We start from the raw sequence: 22,684 nt of genomic DNA, 5'->3' as shown, positions 1-22,684 counted from the left end.
TTACACAGATGCTGGAACCTGAATTCAGGTCCTCACACTTAACACAGCAGGTACTTTATCAATGGAGCCATCTCCCCAGCACACTGGTTACTTCCTAGGAAGCAGGAGGTGCTCAGCAGAATGCAGCACTCACAGCGGAGTAAGAGGGTATGAAAATGAAAGAGGGGCTCTAACTTCTCCAGCAGGAATCAGACTTCAAAGGTTTGGAAGATTTTGTGGCAGGAGCCCATCATGGGATCACCTCTCATGCCTCCCACAATGATGATCTTGGGAGGCATTACAGTGGGTGTCATGAATTTACACACGTCCACAAGGTGCTGGGGGAGAGGTGGGCTCAAGAGCTCTGGCATCAGGAAGCTTCAGGTTTCTGTTCAACCCTCTTGCTGATCTCCCAGGGAGCACAGAGGAAGCCCCTGTACCCCCAATTCTGGAAAGGCTTCCTCATCTTCAAATGCAGAAATGCCAGAGTCCACACTCACTAACAACCCCTTTTGGTCTAAAGTCTGGGATAGGAGTTTCTCTCTCTCTCTCTCTCTCTCTCTCTCTCTCTCTCTCCCTCCCCCCCCCCCATTTTAGCAGAGCTGAGAAGAAGAAAATATTTACAGAAATCACAGAATTTAGAGGAATTATGACCTTGTTTGTTGAAGCCACAGAGGGCCCATGATATATCAAAGAGTAACACCCCTGCTTTTGCCCCAGAGGTCCAGGGTTGTTTCTGAGTCTGTTTAAGCACTAACAGGTTTCAAGCCAGCATCCAGTCAGGAGAGATGGTTCACAGACTCAGATAGTTGGAAACAGATTAAAAACAAAACAAAACCAAACCAACAACAGATGTCAACATAGAAAATGATAGAGTTTAGTTTAAAAAATGCACACATAAAATTACAGTTGAAAATTCACACATAAAATTTAGTGTTTGCATAGCAAGATGTTATTGCTTTACAACCAGGCAGAAAAATATAAACCCAGGTGCATGTTTTATAATAAACAATGCGTTGAAGCCGAGAACCATACACTGCTACCCATCTCCCGTGATGATTTATCTCTCTGTGAATCATACCAACTGCTTAGACAAATCAAAGTCCCAGTCTTTTTTTTTCTCCCGTATGAAGCAGCAGAAATAAGGAGCCTGTGTCAACAGCAAATGCCTCCCGGGGAAGGGTTTGTGTGGTCACCCATCAGCTGGCTTCATGGTCACAATTAGATCAGTTCTTCCACTGAAAACTTTTGTGGTGGAAACTTTGTCCCTTAAAAATGTCTCCTCTAAACCACTGCCACCTGAAGTTGATCATCACTAACCAGAAAGCCCCTCTCAGCTGATGGGCTGGAGAGCCCACCGTGTAATGTCTGTTCCTTTCTGTCTGTCACCTTTTCCCTCCCATTCAACTGAGATACCCACTTGAAGCAATGGTAGTAGTGACATGGTCTAGTTGACAGTGACAGTGAGATTTTCTTTTACTGATTCTGGCTATACAAGGAGCATTCCTAAACTTCAGTTGCACACACACACACACACACACACACACACACACACACACACACACGATGGTTCTCATTCAGAGACTCTCTGCTGACTGCTCCTAAGCAAAGCCACCAGTGACCATTTCCCTTGGTTCGCTTGGACAGAACTCTATTCCTTCTCTGAATTCTCAATCTCTTCTAAGTGGGTATAACTCTAGCTCTGCATGGCAACATGCAAAGGAGGGAAGTCAGGCCCAGTAGAGAGATACACAGTGCCATTTCTCCCAGCAACTTCTAGAGCCACACCCCTCTTGCTTTTGTACTAGCAGTTCTGGGTCAGGAATTCTTAGGTTTTGGGTTTTAGGTCTGGGAGTCCTGCATGGGTTTGCCAAGAGGAATTCTATAGACTATTAATGTCCTAAGAGCTTTTCTTTTTTTTCTTTTTTTTTTCTTTTTTTTGGTTTTTCGAGACAGGGTTTCTCTGTGTAGCCCTGGCTGTCCTGGAACTCCCTTTGTAGACCAGGCTGGCCTCGAACTCAGAAATCCGCCTGCCTCTGCCTCCCGAGTGCTGGGATTAAAGGCGTACGCCACCACACCCGGCTGAGCTTTTCTTTTTAACTCCCAATACTTGAATAAAAGGCTCTGGCCATGACCTAATATGGGTATCTTGCTTGCCTTCCTCTCCCCACCCCAGACAGCATCAAAGATACATCATTTCTACACCTCTCCCACTCCCTCTTCACCTTCCACATCCTTCCTGTGTTCTACCAGCCAGTGACAGTGACCAATACATGCTCCTTTCTTCTTTTTCATCCTTCAAACAATTCTTCGGTTGTGTCACATACCATATCCAATGACACCAAGGGTCATGGAGAATCTGCAAGCACCTACTAAATATTTCAAGAAGGCCACGATCCCCTAACCTCAACACTGTCACTCAAAATCACTGTGGCGGCAGGCCTGCCTGCTTTCCTTCCTTCCTTCCTCCCACCTAGGCCCTACATTCTTTTTCTTTTTTGTTTTCTTTTAAAGATTTATTTATTTATTTATTTATTTATTTATTTATTTATTTATTTATTTATTATATGTAAGTACACTGTAGCTGTCTTCAGACTCACCAGAAGAGGTCATCAGATCTCATTATGGATGGTTATGAGTCACCATGTGGTTGCTGAGACTTGAACTCAGGACCTTCAGAAGAGCAGTCAGTGCTCTTAACCGCTGAGCCACCTCTCCAGCCCCGAGGCCCTACATTCTTAATGTAAAATTGTTTCTGGGGAGAAGATTTCAAAAATCCCAAACCAAACAGGAAACTCTTATGTAAAAGAAATCTTGTTCTTTTACACATCCCTTTTCTCATTATGACCTTTAAATTCAACTTAATTTGGCCACCAGGAGATGGTGCTGAGAAAGAAAACATGGAGAACTTCTGGTGTAAGCACAGGTGTAAGACCCTGCAAATCAGGGAGCCCCACAGATTCCGTCCGCCTGTATAGTACCAACCCGAGGGTGCTCTACGACTGAAAGAAGAAGAAGTGTTGACTGTCCGGGCCTTGTTCTTGTTCGTGCTCAGCCATCTTTCCTCTCCTCCTAGGACTACCCCACGTATCAATGCTACAGGGTCACACCACACCTTAACATTTACATGGAACAAATTCCTATTTCTGCTTGTTTGCCAAGAGCATGCATAGTGGCAATTTTATTTGGAGATTAAAAAAAAACAGCAAATACAATTGCAAATATATGTACATTGTAGAAAAGCAACAATCTATAAAAAGTAAAATATAAAAACATTTCCCCCACCCCAGGAATTAACTCCTTAAGCCCTGAGATCTCCTTTCTTCCACAGTGTTCATGTCTCTGCCTCACAAGAACCCCTGGGTTCTTTATCTTTTAAATCTCTTTGTTCTAACTCAGTCCTGACACAGGTTTAAGACGAACACATCTATCTGGCTGGAACGCCAGGCTTTCTTTTAAATCATGCTTGTGAAAAAGTCCCAGTTCAGGGTGACTTGAGTTGGATGCTGGGCCTACAGAACAGACAGTGCCTCAGCTCATTGGCCTGCCGAGGGGAAACAGCAGCTGGCAGAATGTTTAACTGGCTAGTGTGAAAAACTGTGTCTCTCAAGCCTCAGTTCTTGGGCTCTACTAAGGTCCCAGACATCCACTTATCCATGAAGACACTCAAGGAAGCCCAGACAAGCCTAGAAGTTAGGCTAGAAGAAGGAAGAGTTAAATGGAAACTTCTGAGCATGCACAGTTGCCTAATTCTCTCTTCATGACTTCTGCTGTTCTTTAGCTGGCCTCCCGGTTCCCTACAGGAGTGACGACATGAAAGGAGAAGAGGTGCAGGGACTGAGAGGTATTGGGGGGACAGGAAGTCAGTACCAAGAGAGGGCTTTTTTTTTCCTAACAGCCTTCCCATCTTAGATCACTTCACAGAGTATAGAACTTACATGAAATACAGACATTGCCTCCCAGATAAAGTATGTTGCCAGAGAACACGCTATGCTTTTAGAGGTAGACCATTGTGTGGCATCTTCATAGAATAGGGACTTAAGCCCGTGCAGATTTCAGGTGGATATACTTCTTGGCCTGCTGAAAACAAACCCCGAATCCAAACCCAAAGCCCAAGGGTTTCTCAATGACAGCGCTCCTCTTCCTTCTTCCTTATTTTTGTCTTAACAACATTTTCACATTGTAATCAGAGTGTTCCATCTTGTTTTTGAGCTTTTTGCCTTTTTCTTCCTAGGGAACTCAAGAGGACTCCATTTCCATGGCTGACATAGAGTTCTTGCCTTTATAGTCTTGCTTGCAAATCATTAGGGAAAATAAAAAGTCTATTTACAGTATTTCTGCTTTTCTGTACCAGTTCTCATGTGGAATTCACATTTGTAAATTTTCATCGGCAACTGCATCTCTTCCCCGCCAACGTCTTCTCAATGACGTATCCCCCGCAGTTTCAAGCCAATGCTTAAAATGTACACTATTTACAAATGAAGTGTCCCGACTCCCAGCCATCCAATTAGAAGCCTTCTGAAGTGTTGTCGTGTGCTGGGATTATTCAGAACTTGAACAAATTGATAAAGTCTTGAGGGGAAAGTGAGACGGAGCAGCTCTCTGGGTTGTTGGCCGTGCACGGATGGTCAGTGCCCTAGAGAGAGCATCATAGTTAGGTCTGAGTTCTCTGGGGCAGCTCCCTGGTGCTGTAACTCACTTTAACAATTCTCTATCAAGAATGCCACTACAGGGGCTGGAGCCTACACTACAGTGGGTAAGAGCATGATCTGCTTTTGCAGGAGACTCAAGTTCAGGTCTTGTACCTGGGTCAGGCGGCTCACAATCACCTGTAACTTTGGCTCCAAGGTAGCTGACATCCTGACAGTGCTCTATATATGGACTTTATATTCACATAACCACAAGTAAACATGTATGTATGTATGTATGTATGTGATTAAAAGTACCAATATATCTTAAAAACAAAAGAATGTCACTGAATTAAGGGTCTGGGGAAAGCAGTTAGTGGGGCAAGTGACTGGTATGTGACCATGAGGATCTGAGTTTGGATTCCCAGTACCCACACAAAAGCTGGGCATGGAGCTATGCATCCGAAGCCCTAGCACTGGGGTTGAGATAGGTGGATCTCTGGAGTTCACTGGTTTAGTCAAACTGTCAATTTGTCAAACTAGTCAAACAGTCTAGTCAAACTGGCGAGCTCCTGGTTCACTCAAAGGAAAAAAAAATTAAAATGTGGAGAGCTATTGAGAAAAACAGGAGTCTGTGACCTTTGGCCTCAATACTCATGCACTCATATGTGCATATGTGTATCTGCAGAGATAGGTGTATACGCACACAGAGCACATTCAAAGATTATCCTCCACCCACAAAGAATTCCACAGCACTGTGAAGCTAAAGAATTAGTGCTTGCCTATGTAAGTACCTGTGCACACAAAGACAGATGGTGAACGGGTCTCAGAGACAAATCAATATAAGGGGTGGGGGGAATGAAGATCTTTGAGTTCCTTTTCCTACCCTGCTGAGTGAGCTCTACTCTCTTCATAAGTTGGGGGCTGAGATAGGAAGAAACAACCTCATGTTGTTGGCACTGCTGCCTCTTAGGGTCTGGCTCAGGGAAATCAGAGGAGGAACTCAAGGCAGGAACCTGGAGGCAGGGACTGAAACAGAGGCCACAAAGGGACACTCACTGCTTACTGGCTTGCTCCCCATAGCCTGTCCAGCCTGCTTTGCTATAGCATCCAGGACCACCAGCTAAGAAGTAGCAGTGCCCATGGTCAGCTCGGTCAATCACCAGTCTAGAGACTGCCACAGGCCAGTTAGGTGGCGACAGTTTCTAAATCGAGGGTCCCTCTTCCAAAATGACTTTAGCTTGTGTCAAGTTGATAAGAGCACTAGCCAGCACAGATATGGTACCTTCCAGGAGAGAATGTGGCAGTGTTTGCAAAGCTGCAGGGTGACCCCATATTGCTCTCTTCTTGGGTAACATCGTACAAGCTTAAAATACATTTTCTTCCAATCCAGCTGCCCTTTGTCAGACAAGATCAATCGCTTGCGAATCTAAAAAAAAAAAAAAAAAGAAATGGAGAAACATGATTTCAGGAGACTTCAAGATGATAGTTTGGGGCTTTCTGGTTCTGAAAAGATTGGCTCTCACTCTTTCTCCCTACAATCATGCCCAGGGAAGAAAACTGTCAAGTTATAAAGCAACACTTCCTTAGCTCTCCCCACTAACCCACTATGCTGTGTACCCAGCTCTCCAAACAAACAGGCAGCTAGGATTCCTTTCCTGGTGAATGTTTTTATGGTGCTCCTGGCTGCTCCTTCAAAGCTTAGGTCATTCCCACAAGCCACTTCAATGTTTTCTTTGAGTGATAATTTCTACGAAGACACAGTTATTAGCACGGTGGTGGCTGTATTTTACATCGAAGCATCCGTGGGTTCATGAATAGAACCTGCAGGATGAACCCACATCTATGAAGAGTTGGAGAAACAACCTTGAGGCAGCACGAGGTGGAAGAGCACATTTATAAGGTCTCCACAGGCCCAATTCAAATGTAGGGCCGGTTGTCAAACCCTGAGAGTCAATAATTTAAATACACAGCTCATTTGTAGCCTTGGTCTCTTTGCCTATTAGAAGTGGGCGTGACAATATCTACCCTACCTTGGTGGGTGGATAAAAGGAAGTAATGTTTATAAAAGTGCTTGAATATAAAACATCGGAAAATGTCTTTTTTTTTTTTTTAAAGAGGCAATAGTGATGTATAAAATTTTGGAGTGAGCCATAAAATATAATCTGGATTAAGAACTTTTTTTTTTGGTTTTTTGAGACAGGGTTTCTCTGTATAGCCCTGGCTTTCCTGGAGCTCACTTTGTAGACCAGGCTAGCCTCGAACTCAGAAATCTGCCTGCCTCTGCCTCCCGAGTGCTGGCGTGGGCCACCACGCCTGGCCCAAGAACTTATTTTTTTCTCTATCAAGACAATGATGACAACAAGAAACCAAAAAGGCAAAAACCTCACATTGACTTAGAAATGCCTCAGACCACTGGTTCTCAACCTGTGGGTCCTGACACACACCACCCCCATGGAGGTCAAACACCCTTTTCACAGGGCTCTTGTAAGACCATGGAACACACAGATGTTTACATTACGATTCATAACACTAGCAAAATTACAGTTGTGAGCAGCCATGAAAATAGTTTTATTGTTGGGGGTGGCCTACTGCATGCTGGAGAAGGATGGGGCAGGGCAGGGAACACAATGGGGCAGGCCACTGGGCTTCACTGACCTGCCTCTCTGAGAAGTGGTACTGGCAGAGTCTCTTCCACAGTAGCCGGTCCTCACTGAGCACATGCAGGTCTGGGGCTGCCTGGCCCAGGCTGACCAGGTCCCGCCCGTCACTCAGCCTCTGCATGATGTTCAGTTGTAAGCACACAGGCAGGTCGGTGATCGTGAGGCCTTTGAAGGCAGGCTACAGAGAGAAGGGTGGATGATAAGGAGAGAAGAACCATTTTCCAGGCAATTTGTTCCCAGAATGCCCTGGTATTCCAATTGACTACTAGATTCCTAAAGCAGTAATGGTCTCTGTTCAATACCTAGAAGCAGGAGCCATGGAAGAGTCTCCCAGAGAACAGCCTGGAGTGGGTGGCTTGGATGATGGTGGACAACAGGCTTTCCCTGTGTTTGCAAGCTTCTGCTCTAAAGAGCTCTTTAAACAGCACATGTTGGAGATATATATGTATGTATGTATATATGTATTTGAGGGGCATGGGTAGGACAGGGGGTTTCTCTGTATAGATCTTCTTTTTGGCTATTCTGGAACTTGCTCTGTAGACCAGGATGGCCTTGACCTCAGGGATCTGTCTGCCTCTTGCCTCTTGAGTGCTGGGATTAAAGGCATGTGCCACCATTGTCTGGCTATATTTTCGCTTATTCTTGAGAATTTCATGTATGCATGTAATGAAAATTGTCCATTCCATTTCCCTCCCCAATCCCTTTGTATCCTTCTCTAACAGGTCCCTCCTACCTTCAAATCTTTTTAATATGATTTATTTTTGTTTTCGGTGTATGAGTCTGCATGTATGTAAATCACCACACCTATGCTTTGTGCCTGTAGAGGTTACAAGATGGGGATGAATCCCTGGGAACTGGACTTATGAATGGTTATGAGCTGCTATGTGGGCACTGGGAACTGAGCCCAGACTCTCTGCAAGAGCAGCAAGTGCTCTGAGCCACTGAGCCATCTCTCTAGCACCTCATCCTTTTTTTTTTCCTTTGACAACCCACTAAGTCCAATTAATACTATCCATACATGCAATATGTGGGGGCCATTCACTGTCTGTACGTGCATGGTGTGGGGCCGTCCACTGTCCAGTGCATGGGAACACACTGGATTTTAATACTTCATTCACTTCACTTCACTAAGCTGCAAGACTCACTACCTGACAAAGTTGCTACTGCCCAGGAGAGGTGGCTCAGGCAGACCCCTGGCCTCCCATCTCACCATCCTCTGTGGCCTCCTCAGATCGTTCCATTTCAGTATATTCTCTGGCACCCAAACCACATCTCGACTACCTGGGCACAATGGCCTCACCCTTCCTGGCCTTCTCTTGTCTCAGATTCACTTCAAACCCATTTCCCTTGGGCATGGTGGCACGTCTTTAATCCCAGCACTTGGGAGGTAGAGACAGGAGGATCTCTATGATTTTATGGCCAGCCTGCTCTATATAGCGAGTTCTAGGAAAGCCTCCTGGTTGTCCTACATAGAGAGACCACATCTTAAAAAAACAAAACAAAAAACAAAAAACAAACACCTTAGAAAGGCAAAGCTAAACAAAACAAAACAAAACAAAACAAAACAAAACAAAACAAAACGCAACTATTTCTTCTGACGACTCTTTCTGCTTATGTATTTCCTAGAGGTCTTCACTGCACCTTCCTAGAATTTCCAAAATCTCCTCAGGGGACGTCTGTAAGTCTCTCTTCTGCACAACTCCTTTCCCTCAAGAAACACCAAGTTGCATATTCCTTTCAGAACCTAAAGTCCATTGTTTTGATTTGTTTTCCTGTTGTGTTTTGGTGCTTGTCACACCATAAGCACTCAATAAAAATATTAGTGCAATGGATTAAATCCAAACAGTTAAACAGGACCAAAAAGAATAACCCAGAGACCCCGTGCTTGTGCATGTGTGTGTGTTGTCTATAAGAATATATGTATGTGTTTGTATACATGTATGTGTATTTGTGCATGTTTCTGTTTGAATTTATATGCATGCATGTTTCTGTATATGCTTGTGTATTTGTGTGTACACACTGGGAATGGTTGGCCCCAAACCCTTTGAGCTAAGCTACACTGTAACTGAGGCAGCTCTATTCACATCATAGAACATTTAATTAAAAAAAAAACCTTTTATTTATTCTACATGTATGCGTGTTTTGCCTGCATGTATGTACGTGTAGCCATGGAGGTCAGGAGAGGGAATCAGATCCCTGCAACTAGAGTTCAGATGGTTCTGAGCCACCATGTGGGTGGGTGGTGGGAACTGAACCCAGGTCTTTTGCAAGAGCAACAGTGAGAGAGATCTATAGCCCATGCAGGGAATGTTTTAAAAATAGCTCATCTACATATAGTAATCGCCTGCAGTCAACCATGAGCTTCTGAAGGAACCAGCACTATGTCCCCAAGCTTATATTCAAGACCTTTCTTATTTTAAATTTTAATGATCTCAAGATACCTCACCTAGACCTACAGCCCTGAAGGCAGGTGTAGCTTGCAGGCCTTGGGGACTAGTCTAGCACAAAGAGGGCCCCTCCCTCATTCAGTGGCCCAGGTGCAGAGCTGCACAGGGGAAAGCAAAGCTCTGGGAATAGGGATTATTTTTTCATCAGATTTCTGGGGGGAGAAACTGTAGGAAGCAGAGCAGAGCCCAAGCACATGGGAGACAGCCAGGGTTTTCTTGGTACCAGGCTCACTGCGATTCCCAATGTCGGTTAGTCTTGGCAATCATCTGAGTCCCTTGGCAGGCAGGACAGGTACTAGTGGGAAGATGGGCCACAGAGGGACTTAACGGAGTTGTGAGAAGACTAGACACTAGACGTGTCATGGGAGGGATGTCACATGGGAGGGATGTCACATAGGCAAAGAGCAGATCCAAATGGCATCCCGAGGAGCCTGGGTCTCAGTTTCTCCAGCTCCCAAAGCCTGTGTTTAGAATCCTAATGTTGATCCTGCAGTGGACTCAGGCCTCCTGTTTCTTCAGAAGTGTCTGTGACCTGACAGCTTTTACTGCTCTCTTATACCCCAGGCTGTTGGGCTGAACTTTCAATTGTTTGCAACGTTCAGGACTTGGTATGACTGCAGAAAGCCCTCGACCGATCTGCCATTTATCATCTGCTGTTGATCATATGAGCTAATAAAACTGCCATGGGATTTTCTTTTTGTTTCCAGCACTTCAAAGCTTCTACTTTTTTGGTTAAAACTCCCAGGCCAATTATTACATTAACTCCCATTAAAGGCACGCTTGCTTGGCAGAGTTTGCTCTGTCAAATTTTCAAACCTGAACTTTTCCAAAACCCTTGCCCAGACCTCAAGCCAAGCCCTTACTCCTGATAAATGGTTAACTGCTTGCATGCCTTCTTCCTTTTGAATATAAACATATAAAAGGAAACACACGTCACTCCTGCAGCCCCAGTCGAGCATTTGGCTAGATTCCGTTTGTGCCTATCCCAGCTCCCATTTTCCAAAACACTGCTTTGCCCACAGCTCTATAATTATATCTTATTTTTCCTACAAACCAGGGCTCTTAATTTTGTCCTTCATCCTTCATTATATAAATTATGTCTGCCAATAAAAATTGGCTTGAAAGAATTCGATATGAAGATTTCTAAGGCAAACAAGGTTCTATGCTGGGGCAACGGTGGCAGACTTGGGAAAAGAGGAGGCACTGACTATGAAAGACACTTGAATATTTTCATGGATTAACATACTTCTCTTTCTGACAAATATAAAAATACAGTCCTGACTGAAGTAGAGTGTTCTCATTTTCTCCTCCCTCCCTCCCTTCCCTCTCTTCCCTCCCATTCACTGCCAGGATCTTACACCTAGGCTGGCTTCAAGCTTGTTAGGTCATTGAGAATGTCCTTGAACTTCCCATTCTCCTGACTGCACTTCCCAAGTGTGCTGAGATTACAGGCCTGAGCCACCAAGCCCCTTAAGAGCTGGGGGGATTATGTTAGAAGCTCTTCTTTACTGCTCTCAGAACAATACAGTTTATAGCCCCCTAGTGGGTTCAGGAAAGGACAGAGTGTAGAAAGGACCAGGAGTTAAAAGTGAGCAGCCGGGCCTGGCGAGATGGCTCAGTGGTTAAGAGTGCCAACTGCTCTTCCGAAGGTCCTGAGTTCAAATCCCAGCAACCACATGGTGGTTCACAACCATCCGTAACGAAATCTGATGCCCTCTTCTGGAGTATCTGAGGATAGCTACAGTGTACTTACATATACATAAATTAAAAAAAAAAAAAAAGTGAGCAGCCTGGAGTCTGATGATGCCAGGCCTCCTGTGTAGAGGCCTCAACACAATTACACTCTGCCCGCCGCCATGTTTTGGTGTCTACATCCTTGAATTCACTAAGTCACAGATGGAAAATACTCAGAAAATAAATAGGCATCTGAACTGACTGTGTAAAGCTCTTTTTCTTACCCTCCTGTCCTGTGTACATAGCACCCTACAAGGTTTTAAAACTGGGCTAGAGACGATCAGCAGTGCTGAGGAGGATGTGAGAAGGCTATTGTACAGTCACTAGCTACTGTACGCATGACACTTGCGTCCAGGGCATCCTCAGGGTGCCTTTGAATCTATCCCCTGTGGATACAGAAGATGATTTTTCTCATTTCCAAAACAAGGGGCCGAGTATCCTGCTATGTGGCTGGGTAGAAGAGATGAGATAATATGCAGACATACTCAACACAGTGTCCAGTAAATTCCAGCCATTTATCTTAATTACAATTAATTACTAGATAAGTTAATTATCACATGGGAAGGATTTACAGTGTGTGTGTGCGCGCGCGCGCACACACACACGCAGCCAAGCCCTTGATCATAACACCTAATGCATCTAGAATAATGCTTACCACATTCTAGGCCCCGTTCCAGCTGCTGTCTGTAGATTCGCTTATGCAAACTTATGCCTATGCTAAATCTCACACAGGGCTATGAAATGGCCTCTATTTTCCAAATGAGGAAAAGTGAAACATGGGGAGACCGAGTACTACGTCCATATCTTGCAGTTGCTAACTTATCCTTGTCATCCAGAATTTAGGACAATCTTCTTCTCCAATCCTGTCCCTCCGAACCCTGAACACGTACTTCAGCAGGCAGGGGTGGGGGGCTGCCTCCTCAAATCCACATTCACACATTCGCCTCATCGACTGAAATCTATTGGCTGCCTCTGCCAGGCACAGAGCTGGAGATGACAGTGTCTTTTCCTTTGACAAGCAGAAAGCAGTGGGTGGAGACAGACCTATAATGTGTGTGAGATCATTTTACCTAGGCAGAGCAGTTCTGAAGAAGACCGAGTGATAGGGGCTTTAAGAGATGGGATGGACTAGGACAGCTGGGAGCCCAGGGGCCCTGAGGTAGTGTGCAGAGAAGTGTGGGGTTCTGCTGGAACACCTAGCGCAGATGTTGGAGGAGATATGCTTTAGTGTTGGATCTCTTCTGTAGAAGGTTTCATTGGATGAAGGAGTATTTTTTTTTTTTTTAAATAAGCTGGATCAGTGGATAAATACATGGAAGAAAACTAGATGGGGAAAAAGTTTGGAAGCCACCGATGGCTAAGCACACTTTGCCATTTTAGGAATAAACAGTCTGAGCTTCTGACTTCAGCTCTTAGCCTAATTGCTGTGTAGTGCCTAGAAGGTCACTGGAACCCTCGGGTCCCCACTTCACTGTCATCCCGTGCAGGGTAATAGTAACTGCAATGGCTGCTTTTCAAGGGTGTTTGGGGATCAGCTAAGGAGGGTCTTAAGGAAGAAAGGTCACAGAAGTGCAAGGAATGGGAGCTCAGCATGGGTGACACACTCATCTCAGGTGGCCAGAGGGAGCAGAGCTCAGGGCAAGCGTGACTATCTAAATGGATGCTCCAAAGTCCCTAGAGGGCAGATGTCATTGGAACAAATGGGCCTTGTTCATTTCTATCACTGGCTGGGAATTTTATTTGGGGAATAAGTTAGGAAGTATTCAGGGCAGGCCACAGAGGATGCTTGAACTCAGGTAACAGGTTTACTGGAATTTTCTGTGAGAGAAGAATGGAATTCTGGTTTTAAATGTACATTGTTAAGCTGTGTCTATAGTTTGGAGAGAGACTGGAATAAATTATTAAATCATATTGCTCATAATACATGCTTAATTTTCTTAATATAACAGTGTGGTTAATTTTCTTAAAACAGTATAACAGTGGGGATGATTTCTGAAAGATGACCTACATTTGGGCTCTGCTCTTTGCATGCATGTGTCTGTAGGCACGTGCATGTGTGTGCCTGTACGTGGGGATGTGGGTGTGCACAAGTGTGGGTTTGTAGCCTAAGTGACTCTTTGGAAGCCATGTAGAGGTTTCTATTATTCCCTGTGCTTCAGATTTTAAGAAACCAAGGCCCAGAAAAAAAAATCATTAGTTGTACAGAGGGGATGCTTTTTTGGAACTATCACATGGCAAGGTAATTATTTACAAGAGGTCATGGGGTTTTCTGCATGTCACCTTCACTTGACACATGGTACAGTTCCAAACTGTATGGGTCCCGGAAACCACTTAACCAGCTCAGCGTGTGTGATTAGATAAGTAAGCAAAGTGTCCCGTGAGGCTCCTGAGTGTGCCTGTCCATCAGGGAGACTGAGATTACACCAGCAGCAGTCACAGGTTTGCGCGGCTCAGCTTTCCCGCTCACCATAAAGACAATGGGAACCAACAATTAATTTGGCTTTAATTCGGAAAGCCAAAACAAATGTCTGATGTATGTAGCCATATGCCTATAGTCTACAGGCTCTGAGTGAATCTTGCTCAGTATTTTCTTACATGTATGTTCAGGCTTGATTCAAAGGCATCCCTTGTCCTCACTACCAATACATGGAACTGAAATTTTAAAAGGCTGGCGGTACCAGTTCTCCAAGCCTGTCTTCTGGGTATGATTGTATTGACGGCAGCATCCCCAATACACAAAAAGCTCATTCTTTTTGAGGAGATGAGAGCTCACCCAAGCCACACTGAAGACTTCAGCAGGATGGCCAGCACCCTGCCCCCAACAGTGTTCTGCATGATGCTCCAGTTGGCTGTTATCCTTCACGTTTCCTCTACCTTCTTCTGCCAAGGTCTTCTTCCCACTCCTCCCTATCAGGATGCCCCTCATAGCACCCTCCAAGATGAGGCATCAAATCATCTTGAAGCAATTAGCTCCTGCATCACCAGAGTAGACTATGTTGTCTTGGACTTTCTACTCAGTGTCTAAGTGGAGGAAACCACTGCATGGTGGGTGGTGGGTGGCAGGTGGCGGGCACTTGCACTTACCCTGCTGATCTGGATGCTATTCAGCTGCTGCTGCCAGTGTAGAATGGTCTCCATCCGATACACCCACATGTTAATGTTGCCCACCAGCACAGACTTGCCGACTCTCTGCACCAGTGTGCATAAGGATGTGTAGAGAGTCTGGAGGAGTTCCCGGATGAGTCTTATGTTTTGCTGGTCTTCAAGAACTTGAGTGGGGGAAAAAAGAAAATCAAAGTTATTGAAGCCAGGCATGTTACAAGTGGGCTTTTCTTCTTCGTTGTGGGCTCCTGTTACTGGGCACTGCCTCTGTCTTTCTTTCTCACCAGTGTTAATTCTATCCTCGGCTAGTGGGTAGAGTTTCTGCCATCTGGGTCCCTCTTTGTTCCCGTCTCCTGGGTTTCTAAGGAACTCTTTTCTGTTTCTATTGCTCCACCAGTGCCAAGTGTCCACCTGATCAGAAAGTGGTGGTTTTTTTTTTTTTTTTGTTCAGCAGATAGCATCTTTTTAGATGAGTAGAAGACTGCATTTTGGGGGTTTAGATGGTTGGGTTTTAACCTTGTCTGTCACTTCTCTAGACAATCATTTCTCATGTGCCTCAGTTCCCCTATGTCTGAAATGACTCAGCTGACCCAGAGGTCTTAAGGTCCCCTCCAATTCAAACAGTCTGTGCCTGGATTCTGCTTTGCACACAGCTCCATTTCCTAGGGATATAGAAACTCCACCATGAAGGGCAGGGTTTGTGTCCTGGTTGAGAAGCCAGTCAAACTTGAAGCAGGGCAAACATATGACCCTAAAGAAATGACAAGGGGCAGTGTGCTTGGTCTTTGCCAAGGGCATGGATGGCACATCTTTTCTGAGCCGGAAGCAGGTACTCCTGAATTCAGCTGCCGTGACTCACGTCTATAGGCTTATACTCCTTTAAACCTAGCGACATGCTCCGTGATGAGAAAACCCACCTGCCCATTCCCACACCTAGGAAAAGGGCTGAGGTGTGTGTGGGGTGCTCACCTTTCAGTACCACTTTTTCCAAAATGTTCATGAAGTTCTTTTGGGCGATGCCACTCAGGGATGTGAGCTGTGACTTTGCTATCAGCTCCAACAGCTGTGGATAAAAATAGAGGTTGCCAGGCTCAGAATACAGAGATTTCTTTTTTTTTTTAAACCTAATCTTCACTTTTGAGTCACATGACACGCAGATACAGACAGATGGGGGTGGGGAGGAGAAAGAGATAGAGACGAGAGAGAGAGAGAGAGAGAGAGAGAGAGAGAGAGAGAGAGAGAGAGAGAGACAGAGACAGAGACAGAGACAGAGACAGAGCCACTAGGCAATAAAAGGCAGATGCTCAGAGTGAAAGACAAATGGGGGTAATTCAAAACCAGGAGTCAGGCTGAATATTTAATTGCTTTCTTTTTTTCTTCTATATATAAAGGGTTTGAGCTTCAGCCAGGGCTGATCCATTGTATTTGGCCCACTTTGGAAAGGAGAGCTGACACTATTCCAAAGGGAACAGGACCTCTCCTGACCTGTGAACAGCAGAGCTCTGCATAATCACCCCCAAGGGGATCTGTTCTTGCCCTGACCTGAACCTTTGTCCACTGGCACTGACTGCTCTCAGGACACATTAGAGTTCATGTTTGGTGACCATGTGCATGTCCCAAGGAAGGGATGAGTCTTTTTTAGACAGTACCTGCTTCTCATGTTCAAGAAACTTGCCTGATTAGTAGACTCCTTTGCTCTGGGTACCTTTTTTTTTTTTTTTTAAAATAGAAAGATGCTAAGGAAGAGAAACAGGGTGTATAGTGAGTCTACCTCTCTCTCCTCAGAGGCTCAAAGGAGAATCCTAGTATCTGTCAGCTTTGATACAATTCTTTTGAAAGCTTTATGTGTGTCAGTATACCACGTTTGTGCCTGGTGCTAATGGAGGCCAAAAGAGGACATTGGATCCCCTGGAACTGGAGTTACAGACGGTTGTGAGCCACCGTATGGATGTCAGAACTAAGCCTGGGTCCTCTAGAAGCAGCAAGTACTCTTACTGGCTGAGTTATCTCAACCAGCCCATGCAATAGAGTCTTGATTTGATAAATTCTTAGCTCTGTGATTAAGGGCATGGCACTAAATGCATTTTGCTATCTGGGTTCTTCATTTCTATGAATAATATTCAGGGTCTTTGAGGTGGTGAGCTTTCAATGAAAGAGTATGCACAGAACCCCTACCAAAGGGCCTGGTATTAATTAGATGCCAGGTAAGTTTGGTTTGTTTGCCAAGGGCCTATGTTAATTTCTACTACTTCCATTATTGCCAAACAAAAAGAAAAGAAATTATAATACCATATTGGTATTATGTATATACTATATTGGATACTGGAATCAAGGCAGAAGAGGGAAGAAACAGAATAATCTAAAACTCTGCACTGCAAAACCACAACTGAATGGGCACATAAGAACTGAACACAAAAGCCAGATCTCAGGGGACTCGCTTTGGACCCATGCCCTACATTAGCGGTTCTCAACCCATGGGTGATGACCTTGTGGCAAGCCTCTATCTCCAAAAGTATTTACATTACAATTCATAGCAGTAGAAAAATTACAGTTAGGAAGTAGCAACGAAAATAATTCTATGGGTTGAGGGTCACCACAAGATGAGGAATTGTATTAAAGGGTTGCAGCATTAGGAGGGTGGAGTAGTTCAGAGCACCTCCGTGTCCCAGGCCCTTATTTAAAACAGTTGTCCTTATTGAGCCCTTTGGGGCCCTTGTCAAACACAGACAGACCTAGTTCCTGGAACATAATTTTACTTTAAATTGGAAACAAAAAGTTCTAAACCCTGAATGCCTTCATGCTAGATGTGGTATCTTTTACATGGGTATGGGGTGGTGTGTCCTCATGACTTGGAGGAGGAGGAGGAGGAGGAAGAAGAGGAGGAAGAAGAGGAAGAGGGGGAGGAGGAGGAGGAGGAGGAGGAAGAGACACTGCTGTATTGTGCTTAGTGCTGGAGACCTAAACTTAGAAGTCAGGAGCTGACAAGAGTGATGCTGACAGGGTAGGCATCAAAACACGCCCGGGGATGTGGGGTGGGGTGGGGTGGGGGGGGCTCTGTCCATGCATAGTGACCACATGGCTCTGTGCCCGCCTAGTTCAGTTCTGCCACCAATCAGCACATGACAGTGGAAAAAGAACACGAACCTTTCATTTTCTCCCTGAGCAACAGCAGCAGGCTCTAGAAGGCCAGGCCAATGGTTTATTAATGCCCAGAGCCTCACATGACTAGCATAAAGCAAGATGAAAGAAAACAAAAGCCTGGCAGTCTGGAGCCTACTCCTGCAGGGCAGGCGGCTGAGCACCATGACTCATCCTTGGGTAGGAGGTGAGGCAGGGGCCAGCCTTCGATCATCCAGAAATGCATCTAAAACGTGGGTGCCCATGTGACCACTCCCCAGAGTGTCAGTCTTAATCCCATCTCAAAGGGCACCCACCCATCACAAGGGAAAAAAATAAAAGATAAAAAGTCTCTGCAACAGGCCCTGACTGTGCATCAAAGAAAGCTCTGCGGACTCTGGTTAGGAGCAGCAAAGAGCTCTTTGGGCTGAACTTATTATCTTCGTTACCTGAGGAGGGAGAGGGATAGAGCAGCACACTGGCAAGTGACAGGAGGGTGACATGTAATCTCATCTCTGTTTCACCCTATCTTCAGGGAAAGTCCCCGCTTTCATTGCTAGGCAGCTGTGGGGCCCTGGAACAGGAGAATCGGATTCTCTGTCTGGGTGACCTTTACAACTGTCATTCATTTATCAAGAATCTCTGTGTCCACTCTGTTGTAGCACTGAGACAGATGACAGGGAAGGGCAGGGCGCGTGATCCCCAGACTCATGGAGTTTACTGTCTAGTCATCTAGCTTGTTGTGGGGTTTCTAAATGTCAATAAGAAGGCTACCTACAGGAAATACAAACCAAAACAGCGACAACAAAAGACTACCTCTAGGACTGTTATGAGAATCAAGTGAGATATAGAGAAAACCAAAACTTACTGTTGCAAACATAAAGTGTTATTTTCACTATTAAAATTACTCTTCTCCCCAGTGCCAGTCTCTTAGGGAAGTTTAAGGTTGACAGCTGGAGTAGGCAAACTTTCTACAGGGCCAAATAGGAACTGGGTTTTTTTTTTTTTTTTTTTTTTTTTAAGGCAGGGTTTCTCTGTATAAGGCCCCCAAGTAGTAACTGTTTCAAGGTTCGTGGGTCATACAGTCTTTACACTGAAAATGACCTGCTGTTGTAGAACAAAAGCAACCCTAGACAATATGAAAATCAATGTGTACACTGTGTGTAACAATAAAACTTTATTTATAAAAATAAATGCAGGGCCAGATGTGGTCCTGGGGTCCCTTGCAATATATATCATAGAGAGTATAAGTGAAGGTCCCAGAGTCAAACTACTGGCTTCAGTTTTTCCTATCTATAAATTTTGTATAATGATACCACTTCCTTAAGAATTGTTGTGAAGATCAAATAGATCATCAAGCCCTCACAAAGTGCCAGGTACCAAGAATATACTTAACGTTATCACAGCTTTTTATCATAATACAGAAAAGACAGCTAGGTAAAATTATTGCCAGGCAGAACATAGGGAAGTACTAAGGTAAAATATAGCTTGTTTAAACACTATATTTCAACTGTATGTGTTGTCAACTGGATGCACTCAGACTTTAACATTCCTCTGACATCGCTATTATATTTGTGGTGCGTTATTATATTTGTGTTGCATTTAGTAGCTCTCTGTTGATACACGTCATGACTTGCAGAGATGCTTCAACCATGAAGTCGTATTTTGCTAAAAACGATGGATATTTACTGTGTGCAGAGATGGTGCCACACAGTTCATCTGTCTGGTCTCAATTTTCAACGACAAAGAGGTTAAGTTTCCCATTTGACAAATGAAGACACTAAGGCTCAGAGCAGTTAAGCTGCAGCAGGAAATCAGTGAGTTAAGACTCGAGTCCAGATATGTCTAACTGAGACTACATATTTGGAGAATCAATAATTTGGCACATAGGGCCAACTTTTATTCTAACAATTGCAGCGACGTCATGGCTTATTATCATCTGCAAAGAATCTGGAAATCTAATATCCACAGTGTGCTATGACTGGTGTCCAGCTTCCACGCTGCAGTGAAATAATGTCGAGAAAAATATTATGAACATATTTAGGAAGAGGCAATGGTTTTGGGTTACCTAAGGAGTCTACCTCTTACTGCAATACAACTCTACTGCTAAGAGCCAGCAGATAATGTCATGTGATCTTAACGATGAAGGGATGAATCTGTCTACCATTTCTGTTGCTAAGAGAGCTGTTTGCCCCAGAGAGTGGATCTGTATCCAGTAATTTGTTTACCAAGAGGACTGAGCCAACTACATCCTTTGCCCTTAGCCACAAGGAAAGGAGTAGAGGAAAATGTCTTGTTTGGAAGTAGCTGTTTGCTGCTGGGCAAATTTTAGCTCAGGTGCCAGTAATTTGTGGCTGTGCTGAAGGAGAGGCAGAGGTGTAGGGGAACAGGGAGTCATGCTCTAGGCTGCCCCTGGGGGCCATGGTGTCATTGTGAGTGGGCAGTGTGGAGATCTGCCATTGTGTGCAGGGAGTCACTGTGCAATGAAAGCATGAAGCTTTTCTACTGAAGGGAGGAGGTGGCCTAGACATGTCCAAACCACATCCTGCCCTTCAGCCCCGGCTCACGCTGGTTTTGGAGATGATGGATTTGGAGAAAAGTCTAGTTGCAAGCTGTTACCCCAACAGTGAGCGAAACTATGTAGCAAATCTCGGGCATATCATGCAGAGTTTGGTGTGATGTTTGGAGAGTCACCCGGCAAAAGCAATTTCCCTCCTATCATTCTTTACTGAAAAACAGGTTTCCTCTGCAATTCATCTGTATAGCACTTACATTTATTAACACACACACACACACACACACACACACACACACACACACACATCATATGGGAGTAGACGTGAAAGAATAGCATGTGAGAGTTGGTTCGGTTCTTCACTTTTACCTATATGTCGGCTCCCAAACTGAATTCATCAGGCTTGGTGACAAGTGCCTTGCCAGCTGAACCATTCTTGCTAGCCTAGCACTAATATTTTAAACAATATGTCACTTCCCTACTCAAAATCCTCAGTGCCTTCCCACTGCATGTGGGAAAGTCCCCAGGTTCCTTTTCACCACTGACAAGGTCCCCCTGGACCTATGTCCTGCCCTTCTCCAGCCTTTTTGTACAGTGGCCCCTGAGTTCCTTTGGTCCCTGCTATACAGCCCACCTGCATTCCTTGGTCAGGTGAAGTTCCTTCCCAGTGTCTCTTGCATATCTTTACATGCTTGGCTCTATCTCATCCCCCAGGTCTTAGTTCAAATGTTGCCCAGATGCAGCTCAGAGAAATCACCCCCGACCACTTACATGAAAAGCAACCCTCCTCCCATCTAACGTTCCTGACCCTTCACTGTTGCTTAATGCACAGCTTCCATGACCTTCACAGAATTGCTGCTTGTCCAATCAGAAGCTCTCCCTCAAAACCCAGGGACCCAGGGTTACTATTTCACCCCTGCCTACTTCATGCCAGTCACTCCACACACTTGTACTTGGGTTAACACACACACACACACACACACACACACACACACACACACATTTGTCTTTGAGAGTCAAAGAGTATTATTTCTGGAAGGGATGTGGAAAGAGTTGACCTGAATGCTTTGCTACTTGGGATCAGATCCTTCATGAGAGTCAAATGACATGACTCTAGATAGCATGAACTTTCAGGTTAGAGGTCACCCACCCAGTGTCCGGGTAGTCCTCCAGGGGCTGCACAGAGGACTGAAGAGGAAGTCACCTAGCATGAAAAAAGAATCTCAAACACTCGCTGAAGGGCAAGCCAGCCCCACCGCTACAGGGATGCTGACAATCAAGCCTTCAGAAGTATTGGTAAAAATAGCAGCTTCTGCTTCCTGTCAGTTTCAAAGATCAAATCCAAATGGAGGTTGACCATGTATATCCTCTCTCTCTTTCTTTCTTGAGATATTTTTAGGACTATATAGGAATGTATTTGTGTTTTGACTGAGTGTGGTGGCACATGCCTTTAATCCCAGCACTTAGGAGGCAGATCTCTGGGTTTTGAGGCCAGCCTGGTCTACAGAGCCAGTTCCAGGACTGCTAAGGCTACACCAAGAAACCCTCTCTCACAAAGGCTATATAAGAATATATTTGTGTCTTGGCTGGGTGTGATGGCACACCTCTTTAATAGTAGCTCTTGGGAGGCAGGCCAGGTGGATCTCAGTGAGTTCAAGGCCATCCTGGTTAACACAGGGACCCCGTCTAAAGACAAACAAGCAAACAGCAAGAGAAAAGGATAGAGTTACGTCTATATTCTTCCATCTCCTAGGAGGAGGCTCTCCATACCTTGCATGGAAATTCTGCCAGCCTGATCAAAAGCAGAGAAAGGAAACCCAAGCTATGTGTCACGTGCTCAGTGCCCAAGCTGGGTGTCTACTGGAAGGCACTGTTATCATTTATAACAAGCCTTCAGTTACATTAGGCAGCACCTCTGCCTGCACCGAGTACTGTGTACTTCCAAGATCCTTATTTATTCAATGGATAACACAGATCACATACCTGGAAAGTTTTGTCCTGTCTTTGAGCTTGAACACTGGCAGGTTGTAAGAAGAAAAAAAATCTCAGCCATATTAATAATCTCCAGGCATGTCAAGATCGGGTAAATATTATTTGCGAGTGAAACAGCTCTTGAATTAAGAGAGTTAAAAATGGCGAGGAGGGCCAAGTTTATATGAATTAGTTGTATCCTCAGCCAAGAGAGACCTGTCTCTCCACCTTTCAACTATCTCAGTGACTCTGGAACTTACAAAGGGTCTCTGATTACTGCTGTATAGCTCTGAGCAGCCACGTCTTCCTCATTGTCACTGTTTACATCATGCCTCCCAATTCTTCCAGCATGGTCTCATTTACTCCAGAATGCCCCACCTCTCCCTATGCCCCTGTGAGGCTGAATGTGATGCCCTCAGCCTCAAGCCTACTCCACTCTCCTTCGCTTCTGTCCTTTCCCACGTCCAGGTTTCTGCACACACCTTTTGTTCCTGCAAAGCCTTCTGCCTGCCTCTCCATCTGGCCAAA

General features: G+C 44.9%; 1 protein-coding gene across 1 annotated transcript in view; it reads right to left on the bottom strand.

Moving 5' to 3' along the window:
- Nucleotides 1-1,887: 1,887 nt before the first annotated feature.
- Nucleotides 1,888-22,684, bottom strand: part of Fbxo32 (F-box protein 32) — a 36,526-nt gene continuing 15,729 nt past the window's right edge. The window contains exons 5-9 of the mRNA XM_021183584.2: nucleotides 15,523-15,616; nucleotides 14,536-14,720; nucleotides 7,266-7,448; nucleotides 5,893-6,036; nucleotides 1,888-4,615 (exon numbers count right to left, since the gene is read on the bottom strand). Coding sequence (XP_021039243.1) covers nucleotides 4,526-4,615; nucleotides 5,893-6,036; nucleotides 7,266-7,448; nucleotides 14,536-14,720; nucleotides 15,523-15,616 — 696 coding nt within the window. The 3' untranslated portion in view covers nucleotides 1,888-4,525. The remainder of the gene's footprint in view (nucleotides 4,616-5,892; nucleotides 6,037-7,265; nucleotides 7,449-14,535; nucleotides 14,721-15,522; nucleotides 15,617-22,684) is intronic.

Source organism: Mus caroli, unplaced genomic scaffold, assembly GCF_978045245.1.
Source record: "Mus caroli unplaced genomic scaffold, Mus_caroli_1 scaffold_16, whole genome shotgun sequence".
Lineage (NCBI taxonomy): Eukaryota > Metazoa > Chordata > Mammalia > Rodentia > Muridae > Mus > Mus caroli.
Note: the sequence above shows the minus strand (reverse complement) of the source record. Positions and strands in the feature narration are given on the sequence as shown.